The 21,687-nt window shown below is 31.3% G+C and overlaps 1 protein-coding gene across 1 annotated transcript; it reads left to right on the top strand.

The window, feature by feature from the left end:
* Nucleotides 1–385: 385 nt before the first annotated feature.
* On the top strand, nt 386–16,115 carry LOC143054424 (uncharacterized). Its single transcript, XM_076227430.1, has 10 exons — nt 386–459; nt 1,371–1,565; nt 3,632–3,729; nt 4,982–5,090; nt 8,347–8,478; nt 11,167–11,355; nt 12,742–12,870; nt 13,530–13,580; nt 14,756–14,831; nt 15,409–16,115. Exons 1-10 carry the CDS (start codon nt 399–401, stop codon nt 15,863–15,865), a joined length of 1,497 nt encoding a protein of 498 aa, XP_076083545.1. The 5' UTR covers nt 386–398; the 3' UTR covers nt 15,866–16,115.
* Nucleotides 16,116–21,687: the final 5,572 nt, after the last annotated feature.

Raw genomic sequence — 21,687 nt, 5'->3', positions numbered from 1 at the left:
AAAAAACAGTTATTTTTGCTGTCGAATGTAACGAAGACTTGTCATTACAGAAAGTATAGTCCTAGGTCAAATACAATATAGATAGATGAATATTTAATGTGTTGTACACCGGTATCTATACAATATACCTAGGACCGTTTTCCGTCTATCTCATCAATTACATAAATATAGAAAATCAATTGATACACATATGAAAATAATTAAATCGAAGAAACCTTTATCATGTTTATTGAAAAACTTGAATAACGGAAAATAATCGTCATCTTATCCGTGTCATCACAGGAATCAGGAAGTTTTAAATATCCTTTTTTACACACGTATTTACAACAACAAAACAATTATCGATAACAATCTTAACTTCCTGATTGTTAAAACTTTCACACACACTGACAATTAAAATGAGATTGCGTTTAACGTATCAAATGATATTTGTTTTTCTGTCAATATTGCTGATAAAAGGTAAGATATTATTACAAACTATATTTCTGTTGTCTTTTTTTAATATAGATGAGCATTTAGCAGAAAATAAGTGCGAATGAATACCATTGTATAGGGTATGAGGAGGAAGTATTTAAAAGCCAATGTTTTAAAGGTACGTTACTTTGTGAATTGGAACACGTGATAATCATTGATAAAGCTTGGAAAGATTCGTTTGTCTTATTATTTTCTAAAACAGTGCCTCTTGTTAATTTAATGAAGCATTTGATAACTGAGTATTAACTTCCATACGATGTACTGTGTATCATATTTAGTTATGTACTGAAACAAAGATAGTTATTTATTACTAATCTTTAGTATGTGATGTTAAGATTGAGAGCAGTGCATTTTTATAAATTAAAAAAGTATTTTTTTGTTTACTTTTTATACACCCTAAGATTAAATCGACCACAACCGTGTCGGTGTAGGAAGCGTCCGTATGATAAGATATAGACATGTCATAAGAACCTCGATATCCCTTTATATGTGTACGATTTTGTTGTTGATAAAGATTCTCAGATGCATATGCTAAATAAGGTTTCGTCATTCTTTTTAATGGATGATAGTTGTTTCCTTCTAAATTTCTTCTCAAACTTTTGTATATACATGAATATTTTTATTGATATTATATTACACGTGAGATCCAGAAAGTTATCCTACACATTTATATTGTCAAGTTTTCTTTTAATCTAAGTTAGTTCTACACGTATATCATATGCTTGTCTTTGTCAATTTGATAATTGAAAACAAAATTTTGCAATATACTACGTATTCTTGTTAATTGCATATTGTTGTTTATTGCAATTAATCTGTTAAAACTTGCAATAACTATAAAAGTCCATACAAAAATCAGACACATTTCAATATGATTTTGATAATTTAATTTTTGTAAGATGGCGTGTGCCAAGCACTAAATCTTCAGGCATATCCAACTGGAATTACAGCGATAGATGCACAAACTAAGTGTGGCACAGCCGGGTTAGAAAATGATCCTTTACTTTTAACTCAAGTGTCACAATTGCATGGCCAAGAATTTTGGACAGGACAGGGTATTTTTATACAGTTGACTCCATGGATAGAAATTATAGGTAAGTCAACCTCTATTACACAATTGTATAAAACAAGGCGACATTAATTCACTGAAGTTCAAATCTTTTAAATCTTAAGACAAGTGGGGGTAACCAAAAAAAAAAAAAAAAAAAAAAAGGATTTGCAACACAACAAACGGAAACGATTTTAGAAGTTTTTATAAGCCTGGTTTATTTGAAGAGTTGTACAACCATTGTCATATTTTGTTGAGATATCAATTCGGCTGATTGTCTTTTTCTCTGGTATATTACACGATTAGTGGTCAACAACGAAGCGTCTGTACGAAATGTCATTGAGGAAATAAGGAGACGTACATATATTTTCCTGGGAAACAACCAGTACATAAAAAAGGAACAAAATAATTATGATAAATGTTAACAAATCACAACCGCCAGAAAACAGCATACTAAATTTGAAAACATGACCTTCTGCAATGCTGAAATAAACGTACCGATATGGTGTAGAACCGTACGCGTTAATATCTGTATAGTAATATACATTGTGTTACATTTTACACATAGCAAAATCAACGTGGGTTTTTCTTAACGAATGAAGGTGTCTATTTCTAACATATATATTTATAGTGGATTGGGAACAAGTTTTGCAACTTATATTAATCCCCTTTCGAATTTGCGGGTGCAAGTGCTGCCTTGTAGCGGAATTATCCTACTCTTTTTCGAAATCTACAAGGTTGTCTTTTACGTGCAACATATATGGCTCTCTCTTAACACGGATCAGCCATATATCATCCCCTTCCGACGTTTCATCGTTTCCTGAAGACCCCACTCGCAAATGGTGTCAAGGGAGAGCCAATATGAAGGTATCGTATGGTTGGTAACCAATACTCAATTTATTTTTTGTTACAATGGGATATTGAAAACTTGTACACATAAGTTTGTAATCGATCGAACAGCTGTCATGGATTGCATCTAATTGTAAAGACCGTTAAATCCACATCATCGACACAAATGAGAATGTGATTTCCAATTAGTTTGTATGATCATTTTTGGTTTTCAATGGCCATTTGGATTAGAAAGTGCCAAACATGGGCTTTTTGTAGATGAAACACCCGTTGACAAATTCAATATTTCAAGGTTGATAATTTACAGTGAGTGTTTGAATATCAACCGCAGATTGACTGTCAAATTTGTATTAACAAATAAGCTAATTTTATTACAATAAACAAAAGTATGGTACGATGGCAAATGAGATAACCCACACCGGTTACACATGTGGTTCATCAATGAGCAAAACCCATGAATGCATATGATATTCTCTATTCCACTACCTTGTCGAACCAGTTACATCAAATACTTGTTAATACATTTTACATGTAACACTAATTCAATGTCCAATTAAGAATTGAATGCTTCTTTTTGTAACTTCATTGGGGTGTAAAAGCGTTGACCGAAGTGTATTTTGTATAATTCTAAAAATGTGCGCACGGTCAACGCTTTTAGAACTTTATGAAGTTACGAAAAGAAGCATTTAATACTTATAATTACTTTTTTCAGCTATTAACATGAAAACACGAATTTTATATTTTTCTATTTAATTCACCTGTGCATTTTATTGTGGGACCGCGTGTTATCCTGAATGAAAAGTTTTGTTGAGTAATGCAATTGCTTAAGGATTAACATGTGATGTGCAGTTATCCAATCATAATAAAGTATTATAATGAAACATACTTCTACAATGTATGTAATTATTTGCAGATAATCATTTACAAACACTTCTAAATTGTGTTCCCCCTTTTATTAATAAATTGGTAACCAGCTAAATATTTTTTAAACATGAGCCGATAGTGTACTACAAATAAGTAACAATGGAACAGCTATTGTTGAATATACACAAATTTAACTTAATGATAAGTTTGTGACATGCATATATTTTATTAAAAATGAATAATGGATGGACTCTGTACTGTTTAATTTCATCAATACTGAAAAAAACACCGTTACATACAGTTCATGACTTAACGGATATTTTATGACATAAGAGCCTCATATAGTCTGATGACCACAAGTTTAAAGGTAAAAAAAGTAATACGTGTATATATTTTCAGGTTGCTTTCTCCTCAACAACACACCATCTACAGTAAACACAACGAAATCAGTTGGATTGTGTCAGAAAGAATGTTCAACTGAATATTTTGGCTATAATGTAAATAAGATTTCTGAATATGTTTGTATTTTTCAATTATTCATGTTAAACGACATTGTGATGCGATAGTTTTCATTAATGATAACATGACAGAGAAAAAATTTACTACTGATCTACTCGGGTTGTTTTCCCTTTGACACATTCCCCATTTCCATTCTCAATTTTATAGTTCAATGAACGGCTAAAAACATGACCAACACATACTTAATAGTAAACTATCAAACGCCCCTTATATAACAAGTTGCAACCATTCAAAAGGTTTGCTGCAGGTATTTCAATCCAAACATAAAATTCAAACACAACCTCGTCAAGACAAAATTGAAGAGCATTTCCCAAAATTCCAATGAGTGCTTACATATTATATATTAAAGTGAGACTGCGGAAACTTCTGAAATATCCTGATCTTGTCTTTGGTATTGACACAGATGGGCGACTCAAAACTAGACTATATCATGTATATGAGGGTAATTGCAACTATCCCGTTCTCTAAGCAGATATATAACATGATCTTCATCGTAATGAATTAACTCGTTACAGTTATTAAAAAATAAAGACCTATGCAAAGCAAATGTCCTGTTCCTGACCTGATTTGGTACAGGCTTTCCTTACATGGAAAATAAAGTTATGAGGAAAGAATGAAATTTACACTACATATTGTAACAACATATTAATCCTCAGTGTTTATTAAATCATGTTGATGAAAAATCACCACTGAGTTGAACGCCGAGTATTATTTTAAGCCACAAGTCGTACTTACTTTTACTAAAATAGATTAGACTCGTTTAATTTTTATAAAGTTTTGATTGTTTATTTTCTATGACCTGTAACAAAAATATGAACATATCTAAAAATCGGAACCGCACAATTTACAGGAAAAATTTAATTAGCCATATAGCAGTTTGACGAACACTTACTTTGATCGTTCAAAAGCTTGATTTCTTCTTTCTTATAACATGGAATCAAAACGTTGAACTGAGTTTTAAGAGTTAATTCCCTTAGGTTTTCTGTAACCCCTTAGTTGTAATCAAAACATCAAATGCAGCGAAGCGTTGTGACGAATATTTTATAGGAATATGTTGAGCCAATTTATGTTCTATGAATTCATCAATACATATAAATACTCACGGAACTACTTTAAAATTGGTTTCGAAAGCAAACCAAATATAACAAGAGCTGTCGTAAGTCTCTTTTGTTTGATCTGATATATACAAACGAAATTTATATAACCGTATATTGTTTTTCTTTTTTGAAGGAAAACGGTTCATGTTCCTGCTTCGAGAAAATCGAAATACGGCTGAACGAGACTGAAAGTCTTTTGTCATGCAATAACTCAAATTCAAAAAATGTCTTAGTTTATAAGAGTAAGTAAACATTTTCTTATAGTTATACTTTCAGGCGTATAAGAAAAGCAAAATGAGAATGTTAAATTTGATGTATGCCTTTTTGTGCTTCTTTGTTACATTTGTTGTTTATGTAGTGATATTAAGATGATAACACAATATTGACTGTTGTACCCCTATTTTTGACATTTTTACTCTTTGAGTATGTTTGTTTTGTTCATGCATCGTTTACAATGTAATGGAATTTGATGCGACTGTCATACAAGTGAGAGGTTTAGCTAGCTATAAAACCAGGTTCAATCCACCATTTTCTACATTAGAAAATGCCTGTACCAAGTCAGGAATATGACAGTTGTTATCCATTCGTTTGATGTGTTTGGACTTTTGATTTTGCCTTTTGATTTTTGATTTTCCTTTTTGAATTTTCCTCGGAGTTCAGTATTTTTGTGTTTTTATTTTTTATAGTAAATAACCGACAATGGTCGTATGTTAATTGATATAAGTGCCACCACGATTGCTGAAAATCAGTAAATAATAAGCAAAATACATGCTATTTGTTAATCAAGTGTATGACCGAACTCAGTAAAGACCCATGGGAATCGCATTTAATTCAACAAAACTTACCGTTATCTTGATGATATTTTTTCGTTAATTAATCAAGAAATTTCTGAATGTACTGCTGAAATTTACGCTTAGGAAATTACTTTAAATAAATCAATTTCAAACGACATAAACTGTCCTTTCCTAAATTTAAATAAATCGATTTTACACGGGAAACTTGACACTAAAATTTATGACCAAAGAGATGGTTTTTCGTTCTCTATAGTTAATTTTCTTTTTTCAAATGGTGATGTTCCTGTGGCACCGTCTTACAGTGTTTATATTTCTCAGCTCGTTCGCTTTGCCCGTCTCTGTTGTGACGTTTTTTTTTTATTTTAACGAACTATGTATTACCGGTAAGAATTAAGCCTGGGATTTCGTTACTTTAAACTATTTTAATCCTTTACTATATCTTTCCTTAGATATAAAATTTTGTTTTTAAGTTTGTTTGTACCAGTAAAAAACTTAGTGCAAACTAGATAGCACATCCTCAATTTAAGGGAATGTTGTTAACCTTGCCCGTAAATTTAGAAACGATCCTGATTATTTTATCGATCCTTTAAAGTTTTTTCTGAAAGGTTACCAATTCAAAAATGTAACAAGATCATTGATTATCATTTTTATTGGTATAAATATTGATTGTGTTAACTGTAATTTAAAAGCAAACTAAATATTACTATTTGTTATATACATATACAAATGTTTCTACAAGGTGTCGATACCTGTATCTTGGTATTGCACTGAATGCTGGATATGTGTCTGTCTTAAGTCATGAGCCTGTAATTTAGTTGTTTTGTTTGAGGTTTGGTTATTGTTAAAGGCCATAGGGTGACATATAGTTGTTAATGTTTGACCATGTGTGGTTTCTTGTGGAAAGTTGTCTCATTAGCAATCATACCACATTTTTTTCTTTATATAAGAAGAATATGATCAACGTTTGAACGGTGTGTTTAACAACAAATAAATAACATTTATATAAAAACTAACCGATTACCTTGTCTTGCCGATTTGTTAAAGTATTGATATAAGCTAGTACACAGGCGCCTCAATTGAAGAAACACATGAAGCTAAAAGTATCCTTTACCTTCACGATACGCTATGTACATGATGTAGGTGTCCTCTGACTAAATGATTTTAAAATTAAGAAAATTGACAAATAAGATTGATAGAGGACAAACCCTACGATAAAAGAGGTAATTTCAGATTTATACAAGGACGCTACTTAACAATGTGCTCATTATATTGATTTTCGTAACTGCAATCCTATCTTTCTTTTCTAGAATGTGACATCACCAAATAGTGCATGTTGTTTTAAACAATTACATTATTTACTCGACTAATGCCACAACTGCGTTGGCAAGGCAACACTCATTCATTCGTAGATAACTGAATGAAAAGACATTATCTTGGAAAGTGTTATATCTAAAATTTAACGTCATGTATACAACTTATGATCCACATATGTTACTCAAAATGCTCATACACTTGTTTATCAATTCACACATGAACACTAATATAACAACTGTCCATCTTTAAAAATTTCGCATTGTCTAACCTTTTACAAACACCCGTCGTGTTGCTTATGTGATTACAAATCCGGTAAATAGTCTAATTCGGTAGGTCAAATTCATGAAAGGGAAGGGGATTGTAGTTACGACGTAAGGAACATATCCGATATCATTTGTGAAACGGTTATTCCATAACGGTCAACCAACTCGTGATGGCGTCCGTAAAATTTACGAAGGGATGATTTCAACTTCACCATTTGGAACTCTTGGTTCAATAGCTTCCTTGTGAGCAGTAATCCTCTATCAAGAAAATCATGATAGGAAATGCAAGCACGGGAATATCGTATCAATTGGGAGATATATACCCCGTATGCAGGTGCTGCTGGAATGTTGCTATTTAGAAATGGAAAGTTCACAATTGGAAAGCTGAAATCATCTCTTTTGTCGTAAAGATTTGTCTTCAAATGACCCTCATTGTAAATTTCTAGATGTAAGTCAAGATATGAAGCCGACTTAACTGTATCTGTCGTATCCTTTATCTCCAATTCGATGGGATAGATGCATAATATATGCATAACAAACTTAATCTCTATTATTAGTTTTATCTTTCACCTTTCCAAAGTTATTAAGAAAAAAAACACGACATAATTCGTACTTCATATAGTCTGTTCACTTGCCTGAACACCTGAGATCAATCTAGGATTTTAGTGGGGATCGTGTTGCTCTAGTTTAAGTTTTTATGTTGTGTTTGAATTTAATCATTTCTTTTATTTTAGACGTATGAGTTTTGATATCTCTTTGGTGTCTTTTGCTTTCCTTTTTATGAGATAACAATATCGTTAACAAAAGACCATCATGTTTTTCAACCCACTATCCAAATATTTAAGGATTGTCGATATTTAAGTTAGATAATGAAATAGACATCTGTTATTTATATGTTGGATAACCCTTAAATTATTATACAAGCTAACATTTTAAACGCATGTCGTTTCAATATTTTTGGCAAAACCAAGTTTTTGTTTTACCAAGCTTTGCATCCTAAAAATACGTAAGGGTATTTCAAAATCGAAAAATTGATGTTGCCTCTAATCGAATAATTTGAAGAAAAAAAATGTTGTTACCAAAATACCCTTTTTCAGAAATTCAACCTTTTTTATATTATTTTATAGTTTATAATGGTAAAAGGGAAATAAATGAAGCCGTAAATGGTCTATGTTCGACATTGATATGCACACCGCCATACGTAGAAGTTCTGGCTGCAGCACCATGTAAAGGCACATCAAGTATCAAAGGTGTTTGTGGTAAGTCATACATCTTTATTTCATATAAGCTGCATTCCATGTACACGCGAGGTTGAACCAGTATATATCATGTTAAGGAGGGGTATTTGCGAAAAATACCAGTCGAGAGAATGTAAAATTTCACGAGCCGTAAGTCGAGGGAAATTCATTCTCAAGACGTATTTTTCGCAAATAATCCTCATGAACATGCTATATCTGTTGAATTACACCGAATGTTAATGTACTAAAACGCATTGATGATCGTGACGTAACAAGCGTCCAGTCGAATAGAGTATTTTTTGGCAAATACCACGGCAGAGAGGGTAAAAAGGTATATCCTTTTAGCAAATACCCCGGCGGTGTTTAAAATGAACGATATTCATTTGATAACAGTAAATTGGTAAAAAATACCAATCAAAACCCTGGATTCTTACATAAGGTGTAATTATCTGTTTAATAGCACCGAATGTTAATGACTAAAACGTATTGATGATCGTGACGTTACAAGCGTCCAGTCGGATAGAGTATTTTTTTGGCAAATAAAACGACAGAGAGGGTAAAAAATGGCATATCTTTTTAGCAAATACCCCGGCGGCATTAAAAATGAACGATATTCGTTTGTTAACAGTAAATTGGTGAAAAATACACTGACTATCAACCAATCAAAACCCCGGATTCTTACATAAGTTTTAATTGAACCCATACAACCTCTTGAAGTCCTGAGTTTATTGGAATAATATTTATTGGGTGTTTCCATTCAAACATCGTTGATAAATTTGTTGATATAATCGCAGAAAGTCATAATTTTATGTTGACCAATATTATTAACAGGAATATTGCTCTTCTTTTTTCTTATACACATTTAATGCCTTTCAATGTAAGTAACATGGAATTCACATCAACGTCTTAATATCTCTCGGTTCAATTTAAACTAACGTTTATAAAATATTACCACCCTTGGTTTAGTTTTTACACTAGGTTATTTTCTGTTGTTCATCCTGTGGTAAAATTCAACATTTTTTACATTCTTGAGTAAATGATTTAGATTTTACTTGCTTCGAAACTCCGTTAAATTGCAACCAAGAGATAGGTTTAATCTAAATGTATTTTTTTTGGATTTTCTACATTCATCTTTAACTTTATGCTTGATTTTTGCTTATCTGAGGGTCACTGGTGAGTCTTATGTAGACGAAACGCGCGTCTGGCGTATTAAACTAAAGTTTAATCCTGATACCAATGATCACTATTATTGTTATTTAAAAACTGGTTCTTATGTTTAGAAGTCATTCCACTTTTTTGTATCAAGGTTAACGTCTACATATTAGAAAATTTAAATCAACATTTGTTTTATCCTGCCATCTTCTATATTTTAAACCCGAATACGAGTAGGAAAGTTTTACATAATGACGATATTTAGTAAATATTTTTTTTATCATGATAATTAAAAAGATAACGATTCACTCTTCTTACAAGCAAGTGGTGCGCTCTGACGCATCCGTGTTCTTGGTGTTCGTAATGAATTCAGACGCTGGAAAGTGTATATGTTTTATACGAAATTATATGTATTTGCAAACAGTTTTTCTACGAACTGAGAAAAGTAATCAAATTCGTATTTTGATAAAATTAATTATTTGTTGACAATTTAACCATAAGTTAAACACAAATGACATTATTTGGTTGTTGCCGATATTTTTACTAAATTTATCATTTGTTTTGCTATGATATTGGTAGCTCGTGCTCAATTAATGTGCAAGCTTTCTTCATGTATCTGTAGCCATGTTATTATTACATTTGGTGACTTTCGAATTTGATCGAAAAAGAGACAGTTTTGATCATTCTTCGCCAGTTTGTTGTCAATTGTTGTCAAATGCTACCATCAGTGTTTCTGTTTTGTCGGAAATTATGTTTCATGGCACTTTTCATAAATAAATACACGCTTCTCCTGTTTGTCTTTTTTCGGGTCAAACACATTAAAAACGACTGATACCACCCTTAATTTTGTTAAGGTTCTTCTTAGGTTCTTTCTGCTATGTGTACTGTTGGTTGTCTGTTTGTCTTTTATTTTTAACCACTGCCATGACATTTTATTTTCGACTTACGAGTTAAAATGTCCCTTATGTATCATTCAACTATAATTAATATTACCGAGAACAATTTCTCACTTCGAATACACATCCAAGTGATAAGTTATTATTAAGTCATCACATTTACACAATAAACAAAACCAAAATGTGGTTCTAGGCTTGGATTAATTATCTATAAGTGGTGCAATCATGATAGACATAGTTTATTCTTGCTTTTGTACGTGCATGTATTTTTATAACAACTTGACATAACATACACATGATCAGATAACGCTGCACAAACCGTGTTGCATTTTAAAAAAAAAGAACAACCAAAATCACCTTAGGTCAATAATATCTAGTTTTTATGAATGTGTTTTAAAAGTTTTATATTGGTCTCCCAGCATTGTCAAGATATTCTATTATTTTAACACATTTAACTACTCACATAGATAAAGGAAGATGTGGTGTGAGTGCCAATAAGACAACTCTCCATCCAAATTACAATCTAAAAAAAAAAGTTAACCATTATAGGTCAATGCACTGATAACTGAGACTTTCATACAACACTTTAGATATCATTTTAACATGACCTTGCATATATATGTCCAAATGATATTCTAACTTTTAATTTATCAAATTTCAGAAGATGGACAGCCGTCAACGACTTTAAGATCAATCTGGAATCTTCAATGGAATCAGGCTTTAACAAATTGTTGGAAACAAAGCAAACTATTGCTTAATTCTAGTGTATGTCAATATCCCATAAAAAACCTTAGAGCGACTGCTTGGACAAATGTCTTTAGAGAAGAAATAGAAATTCAAAGAATAATAGGTATAGTCACATCCAAGCGTTGATGACCCATTGGTCGCATTGGTTTTTTTTTTGGGACTTATTTCCAATTTCCATTTTCATTCTTAATTTTAACGTCCAGTTTAAGCCCAAATTGATAAGTTTACAGTTTTTTGTTTAAAAAGTTGTAATCATAAGCAATCAATTTGGTTTATATGTTCTGTCCATTGGAGAATAAATAATGACACACAAATATCATGTTTGTGTTAGCACAATATTACAGATCACAAACCATATTATGTAGTATGTATTCTTTGTTCATTTATGTCTTATCAAATTTACAGTTTTTGGTATAATTTTTTCATTTAAATCAGTTGGTTTTTGTATCTTCATCCTGTTAAATTTGTTATGAATATATTATCAAACCGCACTATCAAGGTTTGTGGTCTTGCATGCCGTAATTACCAGAGGTCGTAGATTTGATTGTCGGCCTTATCTATCACCCAACAGACCTAACAATCTGTATTTGTTACAGAAAAAAAAACAGTAAGACAAAACCCTAGTAGGAATGGAGGCAGAAAGATGTGTCCGTGAATTGTTTTCATGTCGACCGTTTATTATTTCAGTTAAATGTTAGTTTAGATATGTGTATATAATATTTTAAGATTGTACAACTGCATCTAGTATTTATCCACTCGAGACAGATACATTTTCGTATTGTACGAGATTTAATGACGGGATCTATTTATCTTATGATTAATAGACAATTTGCAGACAATCTCAATCCTTCCTATCGAAGGATCTGTAGAACGATGTGTTCTTTTTGAAGTCATTGGGCAAGCTATAATAAGAGAGATAAATTATATGTGTATTTGATCAATGTATGCATATGCAAGTACTCTAAGCTCTGTACTTTTTTTGTACCCTTCAACTTTGAGTTTGATAATGTTTTTATACATTGTATGTATATCCATCTGATTGATTAGGTTTTTTTAAGAGATTTTTAATACTTTGTTTTTAAGGTGTACTGTAATATAACTGTCCTATGTTAGCGCTCACAAACCTGTTTATATCCGCCATTTTATATTGTTTTGCTTGTCGTAGGTCAGAAACCTGTAGTGTAGAAGTTTTTGTTGGTTCATTTTTGTCATATTTTTTTTTCGTTTTTTCTAAATAAGGCCATTGGAACGGTAGGAATACAACTTTGCATATTTACAATATGCACAAAATATTATCCTATTTTTCTTGTCGGGCCTTTTATTTTATTGCCAACCATACGGCATGGTCTCTTCTCATTACTGAAGGCCATTTTTCCCCATAATTGCCTACATCCATTTCATTTGAACTTCAATGGACAAATCTTATTTTTGTATAATTATAAGTTTTAAAGCAAATAACTCATATACTTTATTTCTGTTATTTCTCTAGACAACGACAAAGAAAGACCAACATTTTGTTTATCTGCAAACATTTTCAAATCTGATAAAGAGGAATATGGTTTGAATTGGCATCGTAAGAATTGCTCCACAACATTAGACTGGTTTGTTTGCAAAAACGGTACAGATTTTTTCTATTATATATTGTAAATAATCAAAATTATAAGTTTTCGTTTATTTTATCATATACGGAATAGTTTACATTTAAAGATTTGTGATTCGATTAAAAAGAAATAATTAATAGTCTACCTAATTCTCCATATTAGAAATACAATAATAATTGTGACTACACAGTTATCAAAGGTACCAGGATTATAATTTAATACGCCAGACGCGCGTTTCGTCTACATAAGACTCACCAGTGACGCTCAGATCAAAACAGTTAAAAAGCCAAACAAATACAAAGTTGAAGAGCATTGAGGACCCAACATTCCAAAAGTTGTGCCAAATACGGCTAAGGTAATCTACTCCTGGGCGTAAGAAAACCGATACTGCTAACATGATGTACACTGTAAGACATAATGTCGCCCATGCATGTCATGTAATGCTCAAAGTCGACATAATATTTGTAATCAATAATAACAAACGTTGAAAAGCTGATGAAACAAGACAGATATGCTCTATTTCTGATTAATATTTATCAGGAATAGGGTGCACAATGTAAGGTTTACATATTGCGGGTCATCTGAACTATGTAAATCCTATGAGTATTATTTGTTTTTAATTTACCAAAACTATATTCATTTTCCTGAAGAATATAGACTCTTTATTTTCTTTCAGATTCAACTAGAATGAGAAACAACACCAACAAAGAAACCGCCTCAAGTCATGGTATATTTTTTGTGTTATGCAGCTTCATTTCTCATAATTTTCTAAAAGATCTAAAATACATGTAACGAGTGTAGCTTAAACTTTTTTTTAAATACATTTTTGTACGCGTGCATGAGATTTAACAGTGATCAAACACGCAAAGTTGAAATACGGTATAATTCTAATATATAAAGATTCCTGTGAGTTAATGAAATCAACACAAAATATGTCTTGATGTATAACTGTGTTCACAGAAATATCTTTTGTTTGCATTTGACAGTGCACGTAATGTAATATATTATGGAAACAGGCATTTGTTATAGGTTCAATTGGTAAAGTTGTCCGGAAAACTACCTACTTAGTATCTTTATTAAAAGATAGTTTGCCTATATGCTTGTATTACTTACTTTGCATGTGTATACACATGATTGATTAGTTTTAGTTTCAAATATAATTTGATAACTGTAACATTTTTTGAGTAAATGAATGAGGTGGGAACATGTCTGTATAACAATAATAAATATTGTATGATTTTTGTGCAAATGATATAATCAAACTTATCTTTTGTATTCTTTTATTTGCCGTTTTTACGTGTTTAGCTGAGAGAGAAAAGTATAATGCTGATGAACGTTTTCTGTGTTTCATATATTAAGAGGACATTTTAGTGATATGGTTGATTTTTTGCAATTTAACACGTTATATAAAAGAGTGATAATGTGTCAAATCATCTTAATCAATATTATTTTTTTCTTAAATTATTTTCAAATTTTCATAATTTTATCGAACATTCTTTAACTTGATATATAGAACGCGACAGATGCTACAAGTCGAGCAAGAACTGCTGGTACATACGACCATCCTGCAAAATAACTCTAATTTTAAAGATTATCGTGGTTCTAACTGAATTTTATTATTATTCTTTGAACATCAATTAAAGGGTTATAAAAAATTCTTGCAACTTTTACATGTGAATCCGCAAAACCAATTAGTATCTAGCATGAATGCCAATCTACCTTTCGAACGGTATCATTTACACATGTTTTTTTTTTATTTCAATGTTACAAAAAATTTATATTTGATAGTTTTTGAATATGTACCCTTAAAATTTTGTTTCAAATTTAACTATCAACAAAACAAATATCATCGACAATCGAATCTGTATTTCTTAACTATTTCATTACTGTTTTATATTCCAGGGGCGGTTATAGGTGGATCTATCGGGGCGGTCATTGTTTTACTGATTGTTGTTTCCGTTGTTATGTGCAAAATCAGGTAAATACGACTTTTAACCTTTGAGGAGCATTTCAACAACACAAATTGAGGTGAAAAAATTAAATTGAATTCTGTTGGTCTACTTGATAGTGACATGCTTTCATCTACGATAAAAAAGACTTATAAATAACATGCTGTAGCACAAATAAATTTCCTTTAAATTACACTGGGTATCAATGTCGTTCTTGTTGGCCTTCTATATTCGCAATTCCTTTATCCCGTATTGAATATGAAACACATGAAAAAAGCAGATTTGTAATGATTGGCAATGAGACAACTCTCCACAACAGACCAAATGCAACAGAAATTAACAACTGGAGATCACAGTACAGCCTTCTACAGTGAACAAAGTCCACACCGCATAGTCAGCTAAAAAATGCCGCAATATGACAATTGTTAACCAATTCAAACGAGGAAACTAACAGCCAAATATATGTACAAAAGAAAAAGAAGTAAAAAACAAATAAGTAACACATCAACAAACGACAACCACTGACCATTTCAATACATTGTCTACATAGAAAAGACAACCGTTAATACCTGTTCTTAATAAATTACGGAACATTTTTTTTTTCAGACGAATTGGACTTTTCAAAAGTAGTAAATCAGCGAATACGACAACTGTAGTTTTTACGCTTGGATTACAGACACAGCAACAGTTCAATGAAAGTAATGGTTTGGTATATCAAACAAAAGAGAAAAAGAATGAAAGAAACGATGCATATGCACAAGTACAATCGGTCAAACATATGGACGATATTTATACAGAGAGTTTAAATGGAGAGTATGATCATTTACATAACATTGGCGGACGGAAACTAAACGGTAGTGAAAATACATACAATAGCAATGCAGGAGTCCGAAATCAAAATGATCCCACATATGATACTGCTACAAGTTCTACTGGAGTAGATATGGATACTACGTACGATCATTCGTTTTCAAAAATGAAAGATTATTCAGAATATGACGTTTCAGATTCAAGTATACAAATCGCAAGAACAAACTATGACGCATATGATCAGGCTTGTTAATTATGTTTAGACGTTAACTACACACCAGCAAATCTTGCCATATTTGTTTTTTTTTGCTTTTATATTCATCAATCATTTTAAAATCATCTTTAAACGAATAAATAAATGACAACGAAACATTCCATTTATCATATGATTCATAATGTGTTTCTGCTTGTGTGACCTCACTGAATACCACTTGTCAACATATATGAACTTGTCAATAACACAACGGTAGATACCATAATTTAATTAAAAGCTGTTTCTCGTACTGCATTATTTGAAACTTCATTTGTTATAGTCAATACCTTTTGCATTTTCTTTCAGTGTTGTATTTCTTGCTATTTTCATAGATAGTGTAGATTTAACTTTCTTATAACGTCTACTCAATGAATAGGAATAATTTCTTCAATTTGCTGATTTCGGTTATAGCCTAATGTCGAGACAGTTATCATACCAAGATTTAAGTCCTTGTCACTTATTCGTCTTGAATTCACAGAGTATGACATAAAGAATAGCTTTTACGAACCCTACCTACTATTGGGGGTGATGTCTGGTATTATCAAAGGGAAGTCAGATCCTGTTTCAAAAAGGCACTCATCATGATGCTCGTATAGGTACACACCTGGTGATAAGTCTAAATCGGTTGGTCACATTCTAGTCAAATGGAATGGGATAGTATCTACGATGCTTTATGTGTATTTTACTGTTGTGTGTCCTGCAGTGTATTTGTTATCTTTTTTTTAAAATTGATTTTCGTTCATCCTCATATCTAAATTGAACAAAATCCAATCCCTTTGTTGACAATCGGTCTTATTTTTATATATATGAAACGGATTTCCTTCATACACTTGTAATTAATACAAAAAGCAGGTTATTTATTTTCACATTCATATATTTCTAGTATGGTCATTGTGTAAACGTATATTTGTTCCGCCTAAAAGTTCCAATTGGAACTTAACTATAAACATTGATTTTTAAGAAATTCAGAATAGAAAAATAATTAATATAACATAATTTGGTAATAAATTTCAAATAATTCACAAACAATTACACTTAAAATAGAATCATAACATTTTCAAGTTTTTTCATATTTAAAAGTAATCGCAATCATAAAGCACACTATCGTTATTTCGCTCATTGCGCCACACAAATATGTACATACATACACTATTTAAAAAAATCCTGCTGCAAACAACGTTTTTAGAGGATTTATTAATTTTTAATATACGCGCCTAAATAAAAACAAATAATTGGTTAAATAGTATCATACTGATAGCTCTGCAAAAGTTGAATAGTTGATATAAGACAGCAACAAGAATCTGTTAAACTTAGTAAGTTCTTATTATTACACGCGCTTGGGATTGATTTTATTTCTTTTCTATTTGTATGTATCAGATTTTTCATAAGTGAAATATTTATGTTGTGTTGAAGATTAATTTATTTCTTATCTGTTTAAACTTGATAACATGAGAGTGGTTGACAAATGTGTACGCGTGTTGTTATCAGCTAGGTGCTATAGTTAACTTCCTTGTTAGATCAAAACAATATACTTTAACAAAAATCAACTTTTAGTTGCAATGGTCACTGTTGACAAACTCGTGTTTCTTTTGATCAATTCAATAACTAATGGTAAGTCTGTTTTAATAATATTTATCTAAATAACTTCCTTTTGGCTCAAAATTTTATTTTCTACGTACTGTTTTATTCTGAATTCATATGTATAACAAAATTAACTCGCATGCTATATGTATGTTTGTTCATACGTCCATTTTGGACGTATCATGGTATATCCTTTCCCCTCTGTCCGTCCTTGCGTCCGCCTTAATTTCTTTGGAAGTCATTAAACAGCTGTTTTTCCAAGTTTCGCGAACTTTTGTGGTTTGTTTTTTCGATTTTCATATATCTTAGATTTACGATTCTAATTTATAGGACTTTATTCACAAAGATAGACGACTTTTCAATTTGCTATTATAACTCAAAAATGTTTTAAATGATTTTCATGAAACATCGGTGAATTATAAATATATTTATAGAATCCCGGCGAGGGAAGAATAAAAAATTTGCGAAAAGCAAATTTACAGATTTAACATTGTTGGGTTGATGTTTAGACGAGTTGAACATAAGTTTCCTTTAGATTTCTAAAATCGTCCGAAATTACGTTTTAAATATTAGGACAGTAAGTCATAAACGTTTTGTGCAATTTCCGTAAAACTTTGGTGGCTTGTGTATTTCTTTAAGAAGAAGCTCCCTCTCGATGTCTATATATATTGTGATAGAATGTTTCTTAGTTATTAAACTTTATTCGTGGAAAACCAGTCGAAAATTCTCCATTTTCACAATTAGGACGGTTATAGATTTTTGTTCGTTCAATAAGGCCACAAAGTTAAGTTTAAGGTAGCTTTAATAAAGCTTAATTATTCATGTTTTGTGTCAATGGATACCACTGTGTGTACATATTGTTTTGTTTTTGTTAAGGAGGTTTGAACTGTGCATTTGTATTTCTAGTGGATTATATACATTCATTTAAAGCATAACGACGAGCCTGGTGACAGGTGGGTGATGCACTCATAGTGTACGCACATCTCTCTATTTTGATTATTTTGTTGCATTTTCGATGACATGAAAACAATATTCCTTTGGCGAATATTTTGTCACTTATTCACGTGTAACCATGAATGGCAATCATAAGACATCTCACAGGTATTGTGTTTATAAAAAGAATTTCAATATAATAAGCAAATTATTTGTACATATATCATATACGAATATTCTGCCACACTAGATATTTTTCTAATTAAAACATTGTGCTTTTTCATGTGTTGTTGTGTGTCAATGCTTTTTTTTTACCAGTAACACCTAGTATAGGAAAAAGATGCATACTGGTATATAATGTTGTTTGAAGTTGAGGGATCACCATTGTGTATATCATGAACATTAATTAGTCGTAAGTCTCGCCTTTTGATCATTATGGACCTTTTACAACTTGCAATGCAGTTTGTGTAATTAATTAATGTTGAAGGTTGTGTGATGACCTATAATCATGATACTATGTGCTTCTTCTTTATTTGGTTTCAAGTTGAATGTTGTTACATTTTACTATAAAACATCCGCTTCTTTCTATAGACGTCTTTTTCGATAACCATCAAGTTCAATAAAAACCTGAATAAGCGGTCTATTTTGTTTGTAGTAAAAACAAGGATTTCATCACAGTAACGAGGAAACATGCATGTTTGTTTTAACATGTTTAATGTGGAAAAAACTTTAGAATTCAAAATCGCATTCAGTGTTAACGTAACTTACTAAGTGCCAACTGAAAAAACACATATTGAATGAAATATCAATAGGAATTTGTTTCCAACATTCATGACAAAAAAAGTCACAAAATGCACTAGGGCGTCATATAATTTCATTACTATCCGCTTTTAATCTATTAGTTTATAAGTTCTATATGACAAGGTATCGTTGATTCCATTTGGCATGGTTATCATGTTGTATTTCTTTTGCGATAAAAAATGTTCAGTGATTGTATTTGTTGTGCATGTACTAATTTTTCGTGTCATGGATGGATATCCCATATACTTTTTTTTTCTATTTGCGGTCTATTGTGTACTAGATGGTCCAAACTATTAAAACAGTTAGTGTCGTACGTATTTATTATAATATGCAATACTGTTAACAGCTTGTTTCGGTATGGATGCATTTAATGTTAGCTTAATTTATACTATATTATATTGAAGTACAATCAGCACAAGATACGGTTCATCAATTCCCATATGGTATAACATGGTATCAAGCTAGCTTTCAATGCAAGCCATATGGTTTAGAAAACCGGGAAGAGTATTTAAAGAATAGCGGTATTTCGCAAGAAAAAGAATTTTGGATAGGAATGGTAATCTACAGATTACCAACAAGATGGATTGAATTAATCGGTACTCAAAATTTGTTAAATGGGTAACATCAATGGAATTATAATCAGACATTAAATCGTTCAAAAAATAATTTTCAGACAAACAAATAAATGGTCATAAACAACGTTATTGTGTCTTCATATGACTAGCTTGAGGCGGTAGTATTGCTTTCGACTCCTTTCTGTTTGCCATTAATTTTCGTCAAAGGTGCGCTGTTATTTCCGGGGAATCAAAATAACTCAACCCCCGAAAAAAATGACAACCAAGTTATATTAAAGAATATTTAAAGTAGCGATACACAACAAAGCTAAATCAACCATAATGTGACAGGTTTTATATTAGAACGAGTCTATGTAATGAATATCATAATCAGATAAATTTCATTAAATAGTTTTAAAATTACCAAACAAAACAAGCCGATATGTGCATGGTCGACAAAATAAAAAAGGATTATGGACCTATTAATTAAAAACATATAAACGAAATATCTTTATATTGTATGCATAGTATAGTAATTATAGATATGGATGTGCACGTAAACACAAATTGCAGCATTTTTGAGTTATCAGGTCCAATTTACAAGGTCAAAACATAGTGTGTCTTGATCTCAAGCTGTCAATTAGTATTATAAATAAATTTGTCTCTTAATTAAGTTACATTCTGTAGACTCTTGTGCAATATTGAGATAATTTGTTCCAATTTAAGTACACTCTTCTTTGAAAAAAAAACTTTTTTAGATAGAAGAAATTTGCGTTTTCTGTCATTAATTTATATGCACTACGATATACCTGTTTTCTTAGACCAGTGTTTGCAATATGACTGTCTGGTTTTACGAAGGTCATTCTGTCGGGATGTTTAATATAGTGTTTATAAGAATTCTTTAACTGCTGTATAAAATGTTTTTATATTCCGTTCCTGTAAAAGATACCTTTCATTTATTAATATTCCCGTGCCTAAAAGACTTCTGTCCAAATATAAATTCAACCGTCGTCCATCGAAATCCCCCTTCTGATTTATTACTATTTACAATAACGTCATAGATAGCAATGCTGCTCCCGCTATATTATTAAATAAAAATGCAATTGCAATGCACGAAAATGACTAACTTGTTCTAGGTTATTTTCTTATAATACTGTGAAGTAAACAGTGAACAGTATAGACCTTTTTCATTTTCCGTTTCCTATGACATTACATGCAAAGCCTCATGCATCTGGTTACTAGAACAAGTCCCACGTAATGTAAACAATATGTAGGGATTAAATTAACACAATAGGAGCACCTAACCTGTGTCCGAAACAGTGTCGTTAGGCCCAAGAAGACGCTCTGTTTTCGTATTTTATACATTGGTGTAAAGGGGGGGGGGATCTGGTATAAAAATTCTTGTTTCATATTAAAATAAATGCATGAATGTTGTACATATTCGAATATCAGATTTTGAAAATTATTTAGACAAAAATAAAGAGTACATAGTACGCCTATTTATAAATTAGACATACACATCAAGTACTCTCAAACCGAATTGTGTTTGTACCAGCCGCCAACCAACCAACGATGTGAGTGTGGTATACCGCAAATACTTCTCCGACGTTTTGAAGAATGCAATTTTAAAATTTCCAACATTCAAGTCTATGCTCTCCACAGAGAGTCATGTAGTAAATAAACAAATCATATTAACACCACAGCGTAAGGCCTCTATTAAATATTTGAAAGTCCCTATTATGCATTTGATACATAAACTACATAAAAAAAACAGTATACTGTCGTTTCATCGCGGCCTCAACTACTATCAAAGAATTTTTCTTTCACTTGTGTAATCAAATATATGAAAATAGTGGAATCAATTAGTTTTGGAGTGTAAAAAAATATTTTGATGTTTTAGAGAAATAACATCCTTTTTATCAACAACAGTTTTCCTATCTAATTGAATGGTTG

Source organism: Mytilus galloprovincialis, chromosome 12 (assembly GCF_965363235.1).
Source record: "Mytilus galloprovincialis chromosome 12, xbMytGall1.hap1.1, whole genome shotgun sequence".
Classification (NCBI taxonomy): domain Eukaryota; kingdom Metazoa; phylum Mollusca; class Bivalvia; order Mytilida; family Mytilidae; genus Mytilus; species Mytilus galloprovincialis.
Note: the sequence above shows the minus strand (reverse complement) of the source record. Positions and strands in the feature narration are given on the sequence as shown.

What these genes read in the sequence shown, in the direction of transcription:
- LOC143054424 (XM_076227430.1), top strand. Translation starts at nt 399, where the DNA reads ATGAGATTGCGTTTAACGTATCAAATGATATTTGTTTTTCTGTCAATA. An exon ending in CTGAATATTTTGGCTATAAT is followed by an intron (nt 3,730 to 4,981) that starts GTAAATAAGATT and finishes TCTTTTTTGAAG; the next exon opens with GAAAACGGTTCATGTTCCTG. An exon ending in GTTGTTATGTGCAAAATCAG is followed by an intron (nt 14,832 to 15,408) that starts GTAAATACGACT and finishes TTTTTTTTTCAG; the next exon opens with ACGAATTGGACTTTTCAAAA.